Source organism: Scleropages formosus, chromosome 22 (genome assembly GCF_900964775.1).
Source record: "Scleropages formosus chromosome 22, fSclFor1.1, whole genome shotgun sequence".
Taxonomy (NCBI): Eukaryota; Metazoa; Chordata; class Actinopteri; order Osteoglossiformes; family Osteoglossidae; genus Scleropages; species Scleropages formosus.
In genome coordinates this window covers 13,855,527-13,876,496 of record NC_041827.1, presented here as the reverse complement: position 1 = coordinate 13,876,496, position 20,970 = coordinate 13,855,527, and the positions used below count along the sequence as shown (strand labels likewise).

At 39.7% G+C, this 20,970-nt stretch overlaps 1 protein-coding gene across 1 annotated transcript; it reads right to left on the bottom strand.

Annotated features, from left to right (window-relative positions):
- Positions 1 to 1,537: 1,537 nt before the first annotated feature.
- LOC114909316 (protein phosphatase 1 regulatory subunit 1A-like) lies at positions 1,538 to 18,685 on the bottom strand. The gene is made up of 7 exons (XM_029247681.1): positions 18,302 to 18,685; positions 10,414 to 10,474; positions 7,169 to 7,206; positions 6,466 to 6,529; positions 5,743 to 5,952; positions 3,871 to 3,984; positions 1,538 to 3,529 (listed from the first exon to the last, which is right to left on the bottom strand). Exons 1-7 carry the CDS (start codon positions 18,380 to 18,382, stop codon positions 3,465 to 3,467), a joined length of 633 nt encoding a protein of 210 aa, XP_029103514.1. The 5' UTR covers positions 18,383 to 18,685; the 3' UTR covers positions 1,538 to 3,464.
- Positions 18,686 to 20,970: the final 2,285 nt, after the last annotated feature.

Genomic DNA, 20,970 nt, shown 5'->3' with positions numbered 1-20,970 from the left:
CATAATAATTATTATGGAAAATCTGTTGTTTGTTTGTTGGAAAACCTCATGTGATGTCAATTGTAATCTGGCCAAGAGAAAAAACAGTTGTAATTCGAATAGATAAAATTCTGTATTTGTAATATATGTAACAACTTAACTGAAACGAATTGGTCTTTAGAGATGCTTTTCATGTGTTTGTTTAATATTTTAAAATAAAAAAAATCCTTAGTATTTCACACCATCTTTTTGTGCCTGGAAACCTACTCAAAACATTCTGTCAGAGTACTGTTGGTAATTGCTCTATAGAAAATAAAGAATATTGGCTGACTAATTCTTTCAGTTATTTTAAAAGTTTTTTTTTTTTTTTAACATTCTGGCACTCGTAATACAGCACTATAAGCGGTAAAATACATCGGTTAACTCATTCTTTGAGTTGTTCTAAAAGTTTTTTACATTCTGTTACACATAATACATGTACATGTGTTCATTTAGCTTACGTTTTTCCAAAGAAACGTGTAAGGTTAAGCTACCTACATCGTTTATCCATGTATACAGCTGGGTAATTTTTTACTGGAGCAATTTAGGCCACATACCTTGTACAAGGATGTTACAGTAATACATTCAAACCTCTGAGTCCAAAGGCTCAAACCACTAAACGGCATGTTGTTTACCCTAACCTAACTCTAACCCTTACCCAAATGGAATATTGCAACTTTCTGAAGACTACAGATGTACCTCAATTGTTATCATAATAAATGTAGCTGATATAACTGATAAAATAACTACAAAATTATATTTTTTGCAAGTTTTATTTATGCATTATGTGTAGATGAAATTGAATTGATTTGAAATTGCTACACTTTACACTTAAATAAAATAAGACTCAACAGTATGAGTTGGCAAGACTATTTTGTTTAATTAATTTATAATATAAGACTTAATGATTGTAACAGCATATACCTGTAAAATACTGAACTTTTAATATGTGATTATATTTCCTAGATTGTAAAATTACACACATACTCAAAAAATAAGTATTCTGCTGTTAAAAAATTTTAAACAAAAGACTACCAAGTCTTTATCTGCCTATTGCACTATTAGATGTATAAATATAGAGTATAATTTTTTAAAATTCATATGTTAAAGCAGACTATTGTAACAAATCATCAGTGCATGGTAGTGGCAGTTTGAAATATTGGTAATATTAATATTATTATTAATTATAAGCTACTCTTCATTAAATACTAGATAATTGAAATCCAAGTCTGTTATTTGTATTTCTTGTATTGCAAATTGTCAGTAATGCATTGTAAACTCTACAATATACTTCAGTTTGATAAAGATTTATATTAAAATGAGGCTTCTCTTAATGTTATATCTGTATTCAAAACCAAAATGGTGTAAAGACTGTTTGAGTCTGTAGTGGAAATTTCAATTCTGTCATGTATCAGGCAGAATATTTCATATGGAGATCACTCAGTTAAAAAAAAAAAAAAAAAAAAGAAAGAAAAACAGAATGCTTATATTTACATACATGTGTAAATGTAACATTTGCAAAAGAATTCTCCCAGAGCTTTTTAAATTGACACATTTTACTCTGTGAAACTATTCCAGCAATTTTGAAATCAAATTACATCACACTTGTTCGCATTATACGCACAAATTCGCACAAATTATGTTATGTGTGCATTAAAATTCCAGTACTTTGCTGTTCTATAGTAAAATCTAATACTCCCTCAGTACCTGAAGTTATTTTTCTGTCAGGCGCTTCTCTGGTTTACCTTTAAAAACCTTTAAAAACTCAATTATAGTTCTTAGGCGGGCCATACATTTCTACCTGCTGCTCTATTTGAATCAGTAGCTACAGTAAATTAAATATAAAGTTATTAATAACTGATAACCAAACCACTCCTTCTAACACTTACAATTAAAAAAGAGATGCACCATGCACATTTTGAACATTTTGATGTTGAAAATAAATATGTATTTGAATATTGAACAAGAAATTAAACTAATGACATGTGCTGTGTTGTTGATATACTTTTAAAATTGTAGTTGTAATTGTAGTGCCCTCAAAATATCATTGTATTATGCTTTTAATCACATACATTTACAAAAATGTATAAAAACTTCCTAATTGTGGATGTTTCGGCCTTTAGCGCTCAGGTACTGCTTTGTTCCTTAAACAGTGGATAACAGACAGCCTTGCTGGACATGCAGGTCATGCATTGGAACTGAGATGTTTGTAACAGATTATTACAAAAAACTTCTGTTGAGATTAAACTTGACATGACTGAACTCATTAGCACTAATGGATGTAAGAGATCCGGAATGTGATAGACTGCATGAAATAATGCTATCATTATTACTTTCATATGTAGAACAAAAACTGGAATGTCAACATTAGGAGTACCTAATGCAATAAGAGTTATGATGAGTGCCACAGAACACCAGTTTAAAGGGCAAAATCCAAAGTCCTTGTAAACTGCACGTTTGCTGTATGCAAATTAATGCTTTCAGTCTCTTTTGTGTGTAATTCAAACACTGCAGAAATTTTACGCACTGACTAAAAACATACACAAACTTTAATTCCTAAGCCTGTAAAATCTTATTTAAACATTTGATGTTAATCTCTTCATTTGGCATTAATATGCTGTTGTGGTGTTATGATTTTGGTTGTATATGTGTAACGTGTGTATGAAAAGAGGACAAAGCCTTATGTTGCAAACTAGGACATGTTTGTTTACCGAACAAACCTTGTGGTAAACCTTCTCACAGCATAAGAACTGAAACTGAACACATCAACAAAGAAAACAGGTACAACCAGAAAACACAGCCTTTACAGTACCTAACTTGCAATGTGTCACTATAATCTGAGACTCATTTAAGGTCAGTTAAAATGGACATTTTATTGAGTTAAATCATTCTATTGTTCCCTTTGTCAACAAATTGTGACATGTTTGCTTAGAAGTTAAGCTAAAACACTACTATTGCTTTAAAAATTCAATGTCAATGGGTGTACTAGAATTTTTACCATGAGAAAGAAAACAAATCTGAAATTTTAAATAAAATATCAGTGAAGATGAATTAAATTTTCATAATTTTTTTAGAAATATCACAGATGTCCTGACATTAACAATGAGATGTCCACTTTTTGTGTATGCTTCCTTTGTTTTCTATAGGTAACAAACAGTAATCTACAAGTTCTTCACAAATGGTTGCTTGACCCATTTGTCAGTTTTTACCTCAAAATATGAAATTTCTATGTGTACAGTCAGAAAAACTAGAAGTGACAAAGGAATAAAAATAATTTAACTACGAATTCTGAAAGTACTTAATAAGTAAAGGCCAAATGTCTCTCCCCATTATTATCACAGAGGCTGAGAGACATACAGGATTTGATTGTTTGACTTCATCTATAAAACTCTTCTTTCTCTTCCTCTTATTCTTTAAAACTGATAGTTGGTGACCTGAAGGATCTTCTACTTGTTTTTCTCCTGGATGTTCTTCTTGCTCTCATCTGCCAATGGGCCCACCTTTGTTTCTGCTGTTTAGAAACAAAGAGGAGTTTCAGGCGGAAACTGACAATGGTAAAAGTGTTTTTGATCCAGTTGAATATATGACCCATTGTATAAAAGCTACAAATTCATTTTCAAGAGTGACATTATTATAACACTTTCAGTATAAACATTTTAAACATGTTGTTATTTATGAAATTACAAATTTAAATTTGTAACAGCCTTCTACCAAGGCAAGGTTGATACTATGTAGTACTGTACTGTACTATGTATGTGTTTTAATGACAGAAGACAGGATCACTTCAGTCACGTGAATGATCAGATTGTTGGATTAAAAACTTAACACAGTAGCTTGGTGTGTAAATTGTACCTGTTTGCTGGAGTTGTGTAGAATTTGCATTTGTGATGGAGGCACAAACTTCCTCCTGTAGTGATGGGCTCTCCACTCCACCAGCTGCTTCTAACAGACTCTCTCTAGAAAACTCTAGAAAAGAGAAAAAGATATTCATTATCACCATCCAGCTCTTATTTTGTATAAACCCCAAATCATTCTGAATAAACAACTCAATAATTAATAAATACTTCTTGAAAACAAGATTTGATCTCATTTTTTTATCTTTGATGTTGTCACATGTCGGATGCTATTCGCAGATAAAAATACCTTTGTGCAAAGGTGGGCAGTCAAAAACAATGCTTAATTAAAACCACCGTTCCTTTCAAAAAAAGTTTCTCAAGTAAAAGTCCTCATCCAAAGTTCTACTTAACTAAAAGTAAAAAAGGTAAACAAATTGCTCATATATCAAGTTACTTTGATGCTTTTTAGTTAGGATTTTTTAATGTTCTGAACCATTATTTAACAGCTTCAATATACAGTGTTAACTTACTGAAATAATATATCTATATATCTTTTCATTAAATTAAATTTGCTGGTCCAGTAGAATTTCTCATTGTCACTTAATACCTGCATGCATAGGATGGGACGTCATCCCCACTCTGGGTAGTCACATACAGTCTCACCCCAGGGGCAAGTTTACAGTCACCAATCCACCTGAAATGCACATCTTTGGAGTGTAGGAGGAAAGCGCAACACCCAAAGGAATCCCATAGGAATGGGGAAAATGTGCAGACTCCACACAGACTGAGCTAGATCTGCATCTGCACTCAAATGGCCCAGGTTCTATGAGACAGCAGCAGTTCCCATTGTGCCACAGTGCTACTATTCCAGTAAAATTAGATATTCATCCCTTATTTACCACACACTTGTGTGGTTGACCTACAGAATAACTAAACGTAACTCTTTACTGCCAACCTCTGAATGTGCTGTTATTTGTATAAAATGATATTTCATTGAATGCCAAACTAAAATAAAACACAGTCACATTCTGACTTTAAATTTCAGAAACCTTGTGTACTTCTTAAGTGAAAATACACACACGCGCACACACACACACGTTGTCTGAAGCTGCTTGTCCTGAGCAGGGTCACGGCAAGCCCGAGCCTAACCCGGCAGCACAGGGTGCAAGGCTGGAGGGGTAGGGGACGCACCCCGGACGGGACGCCAGTCCGTCGCAAGGCACCCCAAGCGGCACTTGAATCCTAGACCCACTGGCGAGCAGGACCTGGCCAAGCCCGCTGTGCCACTGCGTCCCCCTTAAGTGAAAATATTAAATTATATCTCTTCTGTAAATGTTTCCATTCATTTTACTGAGCACACAAAAGGTATACCTGATTTTCATTCTCACTGCCTTGTACTGCAGTGCTAACATTAGTTTACACATTTAGCTGTTTCTGAATACTATTCATTTCAATCTTTGATAGAAGGCAGTTTATTTACACACAGAATTGGTGCTTTAAATAAAGGAGCAGTAAAGACTAACTGGTGGTTTTTACTTTTGCTGTTTTTGATGCTTTCATCCTGGCAACAGTTTTATTTACTGGGTAGAATAAAATCCCTATCCTGTATCATTATTCCCTGTGGAAGGAGACTCCTTAGCCAGCGTTGTGAACTTTTCTCCAGGGCATCATACGATAACTCGGTGGCACACGTATCATATCATTTTAAATTCAACTCGAATCTCTTGCATCATAAATGCTGGGTCCCTTGCAGCTGTTCACCTTTGTGATTTCTAATTTAAATCAATTGGCATGGCACCAGATGAAATACTGCCAAAATGATGTACAAAAAAACAATTCCTGTCTCCCACTGTTCTGACTGGTTCAGGCAGAAACTGCCCCTTTTCACCTTCCATTTGGCAGCGCAGTTTTTCAAAGGCCTCTGCGGTGACCTTGTCCTCTGTGTTCCACCCCTCCTCATCCTCCGGCAGGTCATCTCCAGCAGGGACAGAATCTGGACTGGGTCGGTCCGACAAGCAGCTCTCAGAGGAGCACTCATCTCCTGCTGCGCCTCCCTGCTGTTGCCGATATAGGTGGTGCTCGACTAGGAACTGCAGCTCTGCAGAAGGAAAACAAAGGGAAGTGGGGATGTGTGTGCACGTGTTAGTTTATTTGTGTCTGAGAGCCTGTAGGGGCTGCTTCACCTTTTGATGTGTTCATATGAGAGTGTCAAGTGGTCAAACTGATTATTTCAAACTGATCGCTGCTTATGTCAAGCATGTGTAGTTATTATTCAAGAATGATGAATAATTGTACTATTAATTGGTATGCATAAAGACTATAGATTGTATAAAGGTTAGAAAGCCTGAAAACTATATATAGTATAAAGGTTAGAAAGTGCATAAAAGATGAAAAGTAACGATCAATAAAACTGACTCTTTGCCACATATCTTAGTGTTGCATCAATGAGCGAAATGTAATCTCGCTAGAACAGGATTTTGAGAATTCATTTGACTGCTTTGATGCTTCCTCCATTGTCATGTGGACAGTGGAGAAGGGATGGTGGTGTGATCACTCAGTGAGTAACTGATCCGGAGCCCCCTTTGACAGGTCAAGACTGAAGACGTCATACCTTTCATTGTAGGTGTGCCTCGTGCCCCCTTCCTTCGCTGCCGAGGGGAGTTCAGGAGGGCAGCCTAAGAACACCAGCACAGATCAGTCAGGAGGCGTAACACACTTCATATGGGGTGCTGGACTTAACACGTTTCTTTGTAGACGTACCACAGACTAATTTAAAGACATATTCAAATAACATATCAGAAAATAATTTTAACTGTTACTCTGTGGTATAGTAAGCCACATACAATGACTTACTCTTTTATATAAAAGAGGAGATTATGCTGGAACTCAAGGTAGGTACCTTGATCGAGGGTATTACAGTGAGTACAGGGATTTGGACCAGGATCCTTTCATTGGGAAGTGATAGCTCTAACCACTGTACTACCCTCTGCCTCTCAGGCAGTGTTGTAGGTCACAGCTTTGTAAATGTAAAAGAGTATATGATTATCCTTTATTCAGATAATGCCTTTGTCCAGTGCAAAGTATAATGTTAGATATGTAACCTTTCAATGATTTACCTGTTTTACAGCAGGGCATTTCTGCTGCATCAATTCAGGGTAAGTACCTTCATTGAAGATACGATAGCATGAGCTGGATTTGAAGAGGGAACATTCATATTACAGCGCTTCCCTGTGTATGAATGCCACCGATTATATGGTAGTGGAATTTTTTGCAAGGCAGTGTCCCCTCTATAGAGAAAAACAAAAGCAGGTTACCTTGTACAACTGATTGGAAAGTCGATCTTCATCAATTTCTGTAATTGAGAAGAAAATATTATCAGTGTGATTAAGGCAGGAAGGTTTAAACGTTAATTTGTAGTTTTTTAATAAGTTCAATGACAATAACTGCAGATCAGTAATTTAGAAAATAAGGATGTTGAAAACTGAAGTGCTGCAGTTTGCTGTCTTGAGGGAAGAATTGTAGTGCGGGTAGGAAGGAATATTTCATGCTGTGCCGCACAGCAAGGTAACTGCATGGTGATCCAAATGTACAAAATGATGGTACTCAGACAGCTGCTGCTGTCAGCTGTGCAAGTGGCCGATTTAATAGAAACATCACGGATCGGAACAAATACAAAAGAAAAAGGAACATTTCCAGTCAACATATGAAATAATGACATGTTGATTAGAAGGAAGAAATACAAACATAATTCATGTTGGTCCCCTGAAGTAATTGGAAATGAATTTAAAGTCATTTTAACACACGCCTGTCACTGGGTCTTTAAACTTTTTCTAGGACATCACCTCGTTGCCTGGCAACTGAACATCCCCAGACACCAAGCAGAGTGCGTATGCAAAAGGGGCTGAGCGGGTGTATGACGTGTCACTATCCTTTCCATCATCCAAATGCAGTGAAAATAAAAAAAAGAAAAAATTGTGTTGAATAATAGAGACATCACCTTTCCTCTTTAGCCTAGGAGTTCATTTAAAAATCGTAGTTTTAACTTGATCAAACGTTTTCTTCTTCGTTCATATACCTTCACATGCAGCTCACGTTGCTATAACTGGAAATGTATATAATAATTTAATTGGACTCTCAGTCAAGAGATAGTTTGTTTCAGATATTGATTTGTTATTTTTCTTAAAATTGTTGACCCCACTTGACAGCAGTCATTGTGTTTTTCATAGGCTGATTCTCAGGCTTTCACAGTTATCCTTTGTTTCCTGTGCTTCACTTTAATCTTGCCAGTACAACCAGACTGTTATTCTTCATCAAAACTGAATATCAAACTGTCAACTTCACAGATCGTTCCATTTTAGTAACTGACTGGTGTAGATTTACCATTGATTTTAATCCCACTTTCCACCTACATTTTTTATGATTCAGTTGTTCCATTTAATTGGACTCCGTGAAACAAAACTCCGAAAAATCTTGCAATTGTTTTGCCAAGGAACATTTTTGTCATTTTGTACAATGTCACAGATGGAAAAAACACAAAAACAGAAATATTTCAATAGTAAAAATCTGTTGTACAATTGCCTAAAACTAAGATAGATTGGAAAGAGTTCAAAGAAGCCTCTCTTATTGTGCTATGTTGGCCAAAGTGATAATATAGATTTTTTTTTCTCATCCTTAGGCTTTCTTTTTTTAACCAAAATGTAAACCTACTTTGTAGTTTGTCTCTTGTAAATTTGTAGTTTCCCCACTTTCTTTGATGGAATTGTTCCTTAGCCTGCTCCTCACAATAGGCTTAGGTTAAGAATTTTCTTGATGTTTTGCACATCATTCCAATCTGTTTCCATTTGTGCAAAAATAATATAACCGCTGGAGACTAGTGATCATAAACTGTTTTTTTAAAACATATGTCACTGTAGTAGTATAACAAATATGCTTTTTTTTAAATCCTGTCAGTTTCAGGTCTCATCGATAAGCCACCGAAGGAGAAAAGAGTGTCCACTATCAATCATTCTCTTCCAACACCTTACAGCTGTGAATGATAGTACTGATGACATGGGGGCCAATGACCAAACCTCTGACAGATGTGACACATTCCTTTTTATTACTGCCAGTGGTAAAAAAACAGCAATAATAAAGAACAAATGGCAAAGATCTCCATAAAACAGATGCTACCTATTTGAAAAAGATCCACTGTACTGTGACTATGACAGTTCAGGAGGGATACAAATAGGTGCCTTTTCAGAGCTGATTATGTCTAAATGTAGATATTTGCTCAGAGTGCTGGGAATGATGTACATTGCAATGACTGTGGGCGTCAGCAGACATGGGACTCAGCGACCCTGCCGCCAGGGAACCGGGGAATAACGTGAGCTCAGCTGGATGAGCTGCAGAGTGTTAAATAATGTAGTAAATTTCTGCACAGGCATGCTGCCCTGCATCAGCACCAGGCTCTCCTCAATCTCTTCATCCTGCTTAGTCTTCCTTGTCCTTCCAGTCCGCCTTTCCACACATCTTGTGCTCTCCATTTTTATTCCTCCAAATGGATTGTCTTGCCCCACTATATCTATTTTCTCTCCTTGTCAAATTTATTCCCTTTTCTCAACCTCCCCATCCTCCCATCACTGTCTTTCTCTGATCTTTTATGAGTTGGGAGGGTTAAAATGGGGGGTCTCAAAGATCAAGGCAAATTTTCAGAGTATCAGGGGCTTGCTGTCCCAGTTTCATTGTGCGTACATTTGAACATCATTATTATGACCGGATTTCACAGACTCTCTTACAGTACAGGGGAGATGTGGTGGCGCAGTGGGTCTGCCTGGTGCGTGTGGAGCGGTGGGCCTGGGGTTCGAGCACTGCGTGGGGTGCCTTGCAACGGACCGGTGTCCCACCCTGGGTGTGTGTTTCACCCCCCCCAGCCGTGCGTCCTAGGCTGTGGCTTGCTGTAACCCCATTCAGGACAAGTAGTTGCTGACAATGTCATGTCACAGACAGTACACATCAAGCTTCTCCATTCTTTAAACAGAGAAACTTGTAAAGTATGTATTCACTTTGATATACAGTAAACACATAGAAATAGTGCCCCTCTGATATATGTATAGTCTTTTCCACCTAGGGTCATCTAAATAATCTTAGTAGAATTCTTCTTGAAGTAAATTTTATATAATCTCTGACATTCGCTACTGCATAAAAGACATGAATGATTAAAATCTCTTAGGTAAACAACAGAATCGAAATATAAGTTTCAGTAAATATCTTGTGACTTGGCTGGTTAGTGCTTTTCCCTATTTACCAGAACTCAGAAGAAGCCCAGAATAGAAAGGACCGAACCAGTAGGCTGCTGCCCTTATTGTGCAATGACTCATCACTCTGATCATCAAATCATCATCTTAAATGACTTCAGGGTGCCTGAGTCGCTGGGTGGGAATACCATGGGGATATGAGAACTGGAACAGGAGGAGGTTACATTAACAGATCGTGAGAGCAGGGGTGTGGGAAAACAGTGTTTGATTTATTATTGTGCAGACTAAAGGGTCACGGACATGGGGCTAAGAGGCAACTACAGTACCTGGTGAAGACTGGTCACTGGATGCTACCAGAGTGGCAGGAGTGGGTCTTCGTCTCCTGATCTGCACAGAGAAAGAAGGGGAGAGTTTTGCTCTCAATTCCAGTTCATGTAGTTATCATGTAATTAAAGTAACCAAAATTTTATGACTCACCTGCTTTACATTTGGAGACTTATCAAGCAAACTGTTAAATTAGTCATCATATACAGACATAGAATAACCACCTGAAAGCTTAAGAATTTTTTTTCTAGTTTAAAAGTGCCTAATATTGAAATGTCGGTTACCAAAACGTTTGTGTATCAGGATGACCTGAATCGACCAGCCCTTTTTAATTTGTTGGATTTTGTTACCTTCACATGGACCCACTGCATGTTCTGTCATTGCACAGAAGGTTGCTTTGTTTCACACCTATTGTGCTCTGTGTGATAAAGAGGTTTGTTGGTATCAATGTCCAAAAGGATTTAAGTCTACGGGATGGGAACATTTTCCACAAGGAAATGTCATAATGAGCAGAAGACCTTTTTATTTCCATTCCTAATAGGCAGCATCTACTGCACTTGTCTTAGACCCGTGTAAATAGGTTTGAGCTTCTCAGTGCATCTCAAGCAGGATTCCCAAAAAAGCCATACACCGCCTGCTACAGTGTGACTGAACTAGATTTGCAGGACGACCACAAACACAAAGGGAGGCTGGGCCTGGGAGGAGGGCTGGTTAGGAGTTCCACCTCCCTGAGACTCCTGACTAATGGTGGGACCCAGATGGCCAACAGTCCTAATTACTGCTGTAGCCTGACTGACAGGAGCCAAGTGGATGTCGACTCCCTGCCAGAATATAGATGATAGTGAAAGTAGAAAGAGGCTAACAGGCTGTAAAATAAATACAGAAAGACATAAAATGCAGTGTACAGCTGAGTGACAGAAAAACCAAACAATTAATCACAGGAAGCATTTTAAAGTCTGCACGTGAACCAGTCGAAAAGGTTAGAGGCAGAGAAAGAGAGAGAGAGGGTGTTTGAAAAGACCTACATAGCAATTTCTGTTTCTTTACTGTTATTGGATCGTGTAGCTGATGCTTTGATCCAACGCAACATACAGTTTTTACCCATTCACACACAGTAAGAACCAAGTAATAACCTGCTACCATCAAAAATTAATGTCTGGATATTTTACTGGAGCAATTCAGGCGAAGTACTTTGCTCGTCTTACAGAAGACAAATTGCGTGCTGCTTGAGGGTCGGAGCTGCAAATTTTTGAGCTACCCTGGGTTAAGTGGCTTCTTGGAACCTGAAATTCCATGTACGGTGGATTTTGCGTGGGCTTCAACACCCTTGCTCCTTGTTCGTAACATTTTAACAGGTTAAGCTTTAAAAAACAACATAGAAACTGATTTATTGCTGATTTTAGTTACTTAGATTGTTTTATTTTACCGAAGACTTTAGGACAGGATAGGACAGGACAGGATGCTACTTTGTTAATCCCTACCGGAAAATTCAATTTTTATCCGTTTTGACTTCCCCAGTAGTACAGCAGCGCCACCCCTCTTAGGACTTAACAGTATTATAGTCACAAGACTACTTATGTAAGCACTGTACTACTACCTGTACCAAGTGACTTTTCGCTTCAGGTTTTATGGGGCTAATATAATAGTATATGCCATCAGAGTAGCTACCAGTTACTGAAGCTTCATGTTAATTCTCCAGCTCCAGTACTTTATTCACCTGTGCTACTGCCACCGAAAATCCAAAACGATGAATTCCAGGCTACTTTATTTATGCTGCTAATATTGTTAGGCTTGGGCTTAAATCGAGCTTTGACCACACTAGACACAGAGTCCTCTGAAGGGGACTTTTTCTCTCACGCTTGATCAGACTAATTTAGGCAGCAGAGCTGACAATGGTTTGTGTGGTAACAATGCAGCAGTAGAGAGAGAGCGCGAGAGACCATGAATGCTAATTGGATTTCATCTTTCTTCTCCTGGAGAAGTTCCACTTCCCCTCCTAGAGGCTGCGGAGAGGCAGCCATGCCGTGTCGGTAAAGTGTACGTAGATACGTGTGTGTGATTTATCCAAACTGCTGGTGAGATGAGTGAAAAACAGAGCAAGAAGAAGGCTAAGGACCAGGATAGCAGCTACTATGTTGTTCCAGCCAGCTCCCCAGGATGGCAGACTATTAGCATGCACAGGCACGACTGTGTACTGGGAGACCCTGACGAATGTGGCCACAATGTCATCCTCCCATCCTCTAAGGGTGTGGGCACAATGGCCACAACTGCCAAGGAAGGATCATGTGACCAGAAGGAACCGCAGAGACCTTCTGCCCCCCAGGAGTGAGAGCTCGCTTTCAGCCCTATCTGCTTTATTGTTTATCTGTCCAAACCCTGGTGAGACAAGGAGCCTGATTCCACAGTGTGGGACAGTGCACAGGGCAAACACACCTGCTGTGCTCTTAGAAAGGGTTAAAGTTTATTGTCTCATATTAATCACATGGCACTTCTCTGTATTTAACTGAAATTAAAATTCAGTGTTCTTAGACAATCTTGTTCGAAAAAAGCAATATAAAACTAAATGTAATTTAAAATGAAGGGGATGCGATGGCGTGGCAGCGTGTCGGGCTTGGCTGGGTCCCGCTCTCTGGTGGGTCTGGGGTTCGAGTCCCGCTTGGGGGGTTCTTGCGATGGACTGGTGTCCCGTCCTGGGTGTGTCCCCTCCAGCCTCACACCCTGTGTTGCCGGGTTAGGCTCCGGTTCACCGTGACCCCGCTTGGGACAAGTGGTTTCAGGCTCTGTGTGTGTGTGTGTGTGTAATTTAAACTAAAACTGAAATGCAGTGTTACATACAGATACAGCACACTACTGGCAATTCATGAAGGCTTTTAAAATTGTTACTCTGTCATGCTAATTAAATATGAAATTATTCCATTTCTGTTTCTTTTTTGACAATAATGTACTGTCTAAGCTAACACATTGTATTTCTTTTAAAAATAAGTGTCACTTGCCAGCACACATTCTAGCAGCTCAAGTAGGCAAACCTGCAGCAAATCAAGGGGAGGCATAAAAGGAGCTCCACCATCCACACCACTCACACAACCTCATTGCGAGGACTGCCTACCCTGTTCCACTGGTTTTGACCTATGCTTGCACTACCTGGATTTCAGGTTTGCCCCATAGATCAACACAACCAACTCAACTTTGACCAGGACCTAACCACGGCTCTTCTTCATCATCTTGCCCAAAGAATCACTGCCCAGATTCTCTTCAATAAAACCCACATTTGGGTCCAAGCTCTCGTCTTCCTGCATCCTTGGATTATTACAATAAGACAATTTTCCTGAAGTCACGCAGCATCATAATTCATAGCCTGGCAACTAGTGTGTCCGGACCTGTTCCCTTAGCGCTATCATTGTGGTAAGAGTAATGTGCACTATGTTGATCCCAGCACAATTACTCCCTGTCCTGTGGCCGCAGTTATTCCAGCAAATACAGTGCTGTATTCTGAATGCTGAACTCATGAATCTCTCTCAATGTTCAAGAGGGGTCTCTAAACACATCTCTTTCAAATTCAGTTCTCTCTGGATTTAACAACTACAAAATGGATTTACATTACATTGTTTTTCACAAATATATTTGAACTGAGGAGAGGTGCGGTGGTGCAGTGGTGCGGTGGGTTGGACCACAGTCCTGCTCTCCGGTGGGTCTGGGGTTCGAGTCCCGCTTGGGGTGCCTTGCGACGGACTGGCATCCCGTCCTGGGTGTGTCCCCTCCCTCTCCGGCCTTATGCCCTGTGTTACCGGGTAGGCTCCGGTCCCCCGCGACCCTGTATGGGACAAGCGGTTCTGAAAATGTGTGTGTGTATTTGAACTGCTGCTTTTTATATGCTACTATAATGTTAATGTTAACATTTTTAAAAACATTGTACTGTCTATATGCAGCTCCAAAGAGTGTATGCCTTTTTAACTGGTGAAATCAAACTGCCTGTACTGTGAGAATCTCGTGCCCGCATCTATATCTCTCATTTTCTTGGTGAAATGCACTTGTGTTTTCTTTGGGTTGTACAACCCTTTGAGAAAAAGTGTCTGCTAAATAAACGTAAATGTAAATGTAAATGTAATCACCTTTCCTCCGAGCTCCGGGTGCACAAATGTGCAGAATGACAAAGCTCTTATTAAATAAACAGGGTCTTATGGATAAATTCAGAGTTTCGCTAATCTTTTTCTAATGCCAACTGGTCCACCAGCACAACAAAAGATCATTCATAAAGGCTTCCTACTGTTTTTTTGTTGTCACTACTGTAATTGTTCATAAGAACAAATCCACGTCAAAGTCCACAAAATGTTTGGCATTTATGAACTTGAAAGGCAGTAAAATAATTATTTGTTTTCAAAGAAACACTTTTGTTCAGTATGAGAATGTCCGTTGCTCAATTAAATTCGTTGTTAAGCTATATTATAACAGTCAGGGTTGCGCACATTTCCTCAAATTGTAATAGAATCAGGATTTCTTAATACTGTAATATGTTTTCTATCTTTTAAAACCTAAAGTGCCTTCTCAACTCTCAGGAAAGCCGCTTACAGATTAAATAGTTGCTTTGATAATAGCCTCATTTTTTAACAGATTGAAGTAAAAAACTGAATTTTACAAACAGAGTAAAGAGGAGTGAGTTTTACTTCAAAAGCTAAATATACAGTTCATATGCTATTTCTAACAGGCTGTGTGAATTTGATGATTTCAAATGGTAGCAGAATCTGTGACTTAGTCAAGACATATTTTTCACATTTCTGTGTTTATTTAAGCAGCTTGGCGTTGCCATGGCACACGGTTTGCAGTCTCTGAAGAAGAAGGAGATGTTAGACAAATTGGCATGTGTTTACAAACAGCTTCCCATTTTTGGAACTCGATGCTGCTAAAATGAGTAACTGGAACCTGAGATGAAAGATCCCATCCTAGAACTGCATGTAAAGAAGAGAAGATCTGCACAACTCAACATGGCAGAAGGGGAAGGCCTGAATAGCCCAGCATTGCACACGAAGTTCTACACTATTTAGTATTGTACATAGAGAAGACCCATACAACCAGAATGACATACAAAAAGATGTGCAATCCAGCATAGCACATGTAGAAAACCTACACAAGCCAGCATGGCACATGGAGGAGAAGACCTATACAAGCCAGCATGGCACATGTAGAAAACCTACACAAGCCAGCAAGGCACATGGAGAACACCTTCACAACCCAGCATGGTACATGGAGAACACCTACACAAGCCAGCATGGCACATGGAGAGGACCTACACAATCCAACATGGGACATGGAGAAGACCTACACAAGCCAGGGTGGCACACAGATAATAGAAGATGTACAAAACTCATAATGGCATGACAGGAGAGTACTTGCACAGTTCAGCATAGCAGGTGGAGAGCAGTTGATCAGTTAGAAATTGCTGCTGGTCTTTCACAGATTATTACAAATGGGTGGGTTTTCACATGTTTAGTTAAATTTTAACTACACATACATACACATCATCTGAAACCGTTTGTCCCATACAGGGTTGCGGGGAGCCGGAGCCTAACCCGGCAACAGAGGGCAAAATTTTACCTACACAAATTTTAACTATGACAAATAAAAAAGACAGATTCATGTTTTGAATGTTTCCATTATTTCAGTGTCTTCCTCAGTTGGGAGCATAGAGTTACTGTATATAAATAAAAATCTAAATTAAATATGTATATAATCAAAGAAAAGATAAAGTATCTTTGGTGGATTTCAAATAATTATGAAACCAAGGGCTGTAAGACATCATACAGTTTGTGGTTTCATCACATCTTTGCCTATTGCAAGTATAAAAGAAAAGTGTAATGTTGAATGAAGCTGCCATTGCTGGACCTTCAGCCTTTGTTATGCCTCAACATAAACCTAAACAAGGGGCCAAGAAGGCCAACCACAGAAGGGTAGCTCCTCTTGAGCTGTTGGCTCCCAAAGGGTGCTCCTCTGAGGGTGCCAACAAGCCTCATGGAGAGGTGTGGTGGGACTGAAACAGCCTGGCATGAGGCCCTTGGGTGAGGCAGCATAATAATCTTGGTGAAGTTAAGTACATCTTGTGGTAAGCCACAGTACTTGACCTATTGTACATCTTTCACTGACATATGGCATTACAAAACAACAAGACCAAGGCAGCAAGCAAAGCTTTGGAACAGGTTCATAGACATGGCTAGAATATCAGGTTTGGTAGCAGTACCACAGAACATTACTTGGGTTATCAAAAATCAGAAATTTGCTATTCTGTTTCAGTGGTTGGTATCCTTGGTTTCAATTCTAGAGATTTGTTCCTTAGCTATTGGTAAACCTTTTTCCATAGATGAGCAATACACCAAGTTCAGTTTTGACAGCTTGTCTTGGGAATTCACTGGCCCATGTGTGCATTTCTTTTTCTCCTCTTCTCCTTTCTTCCTCTCTTTTTGTCTTTCTCTCTGTGTCCCTTTCTTAGCCCTTCTCACTTCTTAGAGGATTTCTGAGGATCTTTGAGGATTTCATTTTTACATTCAGTGCAGTGACAAGGACATTCTTTGAGACACTTACTGGCAGACACAGTAATTAGTTTTGACACTCCTGTTAAAGGCACCACTAAAGTGTAAAGGTATTCACAACCAATCAAGGACAAAATCATTTAAAAAATTGGTGCAATTTGGTGTGATTTCAGTCTATACTATAAATTACTTAAAATGTAAATTAAATGAAATTACTTGTCTAACGTATACTGTGACAAATTGACTGTACTCAAGAATCACGCGTGTGCATCCAAATCGCTCCTTCTGTTGGTGTAATGCACTTTCGTATTGTTCTCTGAGACGAATGTCACTTTGGAGAAAAGCATCTTCCAAATACATAAATGTAAATGTAATCAAGCTTTTCTAGATGAATATGAACTGATCCATGAAATGTGTTTTTAAAAGGACTCTCTGTGTACCTCATTCAGAAATATATCAGCTCGTTTAAAAATTCTTATCCGTTATTCAGGTGCAGCAAATGTGATTTTTAATGTTCTTAAGCCCCTCCAATTTGATGTGCCTGATTTAATATAGAGCTAATGTATTTTATTTATTCAACTACATTTAATTGAGGCAGACCTAAAGTAAGTTTACTGACCCAGAGAATGACGATGCCCGGGCAGAAAGCTTTCAGCTTGCAAGTGTTTCTTAATGGTGAAGAAAAATGCTGCACGCTTCATTTACACTTACGAAAAAGCTCACAGTCCACAATGAGTCCAGAAGCATAAGTGCACCGTGTGTGTGCAGTGCCTATAGAGTGATAACAACATCTGTCCCCCTGTGGGAAGATGCTGCCTGTAGGGACATTTAACTCGGGCTAAGGTAACCATCTCCTTGGTGTCAAGTGTGTGCATGTGTTTGTGTGGATATGTGTGTGTGTGTGCATGCTCAGTGACGAGTTCAGTGACATATCCCAGTCAGACGCAAGGAGAAATGAGAAGACCAGACACAAAGCTCACAGTCATTCTTCATGTCTCACACTACTGTCCACATCACAGTCTCAGCGGATCGCCACATGTCCATTTTCTTTCATTTTTCACTTGTGCTACCCTAAGTCGAATCAATAAGTTACCATTCCGGCTGTGAGCATCATAAAGTTACAATATGCTTTATCTGCTACATTTAACAGATTAAAAAGCATGTGGTGAATGTGACACCGTATTAGTTCAGAGTCATAATTGTTAAGGTCAGCTGGTTATGCTATTTGCTGCATTAGGACAATGCGCACTTGAATCCATGTGAATATCGCAGGTCACGGTGATCCATCTGCATAACATTTATTCCGTTCAAGTCGAGCGGCGCTTAAGCTTAGCCTAAGCTCAGTGTCACGCTCCCCTCGGCGACCGCTCACCTGCTCAGCTGCCTCCGGGTCCAGGTGCGAGTCCAGGAGAGGCACAGTGAATTGGATCTTGCGGGGGCTGCCGGTATCCATGTTGACGACAACAGGGATGAAGGAGGAGGAGGGAGTGTGGAGTGTGGGGTGAACGGGGGGGGGGGTTGGGAAGGGGCTCTGAGGAGGTGGTTAAGGAGGAGGGGAGGGGGGAAAGGGGATGCTGGTGCTCCTGTGCTGGTGGTCCTCTGTTCCTTCTGCCTCCTCCTTCTCTTTTCTTTCCTTCTCTCCCTCGGCTTTGCTCTCTGTATCCTTCTCCCTCAGCTGTACACGTTCCTGCGCTGCAGTTCTCAGCTTAATGCAGTGCCAAGGACATTCTCTCTGAATACCCCCCTCTCTGTCTTATTCGCTCCCTCTGTCCCTCTCTCTCTTTCCCTCTTCAGCCCCCCTCCCCTACACCCTCGCTCCCCATTGGTTCCCCATGCACAGGAATATGTGTTAGTGCAAACCCTAGCAAAATAGGCTTTAACTCTTTCGAGCAGCAGTATAAAGAACTCCAAAAAAGGCTATTGAAGACAAAATAAGGTTCGATCAAGTGCTGTCACCCCACACGCACTCACATTCGTGCGAACGGCTGGCAGAGAAAGGGCCTGTAACATTGAGAGAGCTGCAGGCTGGTGTTCTTGTACAACCTATTTATCTATATATTATTGAAAATGCCTTTTAAAAATGTATTGGAAAGAGCCTTGTGCTAAAAGCAATCATTCACGGACCATGGGAACTGTACAATCCATTTATAGGACAGTATATAAAATTTTTACTGGTTTGCTTTTTTAATGTAGCAGTTCCTTACAGAAGCCCCTATTGAATAATTCTTCTAAAATGAACAAGGTGTTTTTAATGGAATAATCACGACAAGGATTGCAATAATCAGCTATGCTGTATTTCATATAAATGCACACACACACACAATGAGATAAAAATAAATATTAAATCAAAAATTTTAAAAAATGTAGTGTATATTAAAAATCTGTAAAATGTATCTGTAAAATAAATATTCTTTTCATCCTTTTTCAGTGATGCATTATTTAATACAACAGAGAAAAAGGTTGGGTGATTTCAGATAAGAGTCCTTTTGTCTGGTTTATTCTCTGATCATCTGAAGGGAAATGAAAACAGGAATCACTGTTTTCCAGATTCCTGGCACATGGGGTACTGGGGACCACAATGTATTGATGCTGGAAAAGCACAAGCTATTTTGCCATGGAGACCACTCCAACGTGACCCACTGCCGACAGGAGACTTTTCTCCCTTCAGCAATCCCATGAACCTCGGGCTCGTCCTGCCACAGAGCACATTGATCTTTGGCGCAACAGAAATTCCCAACAGCACACTGGGACTCAGAACAGGGGGAAATCTGATGCTGGACAGAGACTGGAAGGCACTGCAATATGGAAAAATATTGAAATCTGATGCGCTGATACTCTGTCTCTTTTCCATTTCCTTACACCCTGTAAATAACCTTATTCAGTGCACAACATCTGAAGTGTATTTAAAAGTCTGACCTGTTCACATAATAAATAGCTGCATAAAGCAAACCCGTAGCACATCACATTTTAACCTACACATAGGCAAGGCATTTTATCTCCCTGGTTTCCCTGTGTGTCATATTTACATATTTAAGAAGCATACATGGATGCAGACTACATAGAGTGGAAAGAAATCCATGTAGAATGGATATTCTAATGCCCAGTCATCTTTCGGACATGTCTGATCATACATTGATTGTTCCTGTTTTACAGAGGATGAAATCTGGTGCCGCATGGGGCCAGTGAGATGGCCATGTGCCCCAGAGTCTCTGGCACTGGGGCAGTACTTCTCATTGTCAGTTTCCATGTTTCTGAGCTCTTTTTCCTCTTTTTTTTACACATTATAGATCTGTGAGCAGGAGGATGATGAGGCCTGTGGACCCCTTAACGACTCGAAGGGAGAAAGTTAAAGCGACGCACGGGGGTGAGAGGGTGCACATCTGGGAGGATTGCCAGGAGCTGGAAGGTAGACAGAGAAGAACAAGGTGTTCAGTCGGGGCTGATAAGGGCCGTCTAGAGTTTCCTGGCTCCCTGCTTGCGTGACTCCCTTTAACTGCTATTACATCTCAGATGAAAAATACATGTACTTACTTTGGCCACTCTGGCTCTTTTCTGAGTCATCACACCAGTAGTGTTTTTGCCATAATGTGTTCAGAGGGACAACAAAGCAACGACAAAGGACCGGGCTTTAAACGTGATCACGACAACGTAGTTTACTTTTCATTAACGAGCCACTGTGTTCGTTATACTGGAGCTGAATGATTTTATTAATAGCTTCAAAATTTGAGACATTGCAGGAGCTAAACTGAGATTCAGAGGAAGATGAGGGTCTCGGAACCCAAGTGCAGACCCCTTTTAGGGAGTGATATGGGCTGGAATTGAAATGGTTGGAACAGAGGCACGAAAGACTGTCCCCATTTTAATGGTGTCTCTTGTCAGTGTGTGAAAATGTGTGTCTACTTGGAGTCTACATAAATATTTAGCTCAATGGTGTGTAATTCTCAGATGGTGAGTTCATTCTTTCATTATCATTAACTGCTGCTTCAGTGCAGGGTCGTAGTTTTCTAGCGCATATCCCACAAGCACAGGGTGTTAGGCAAG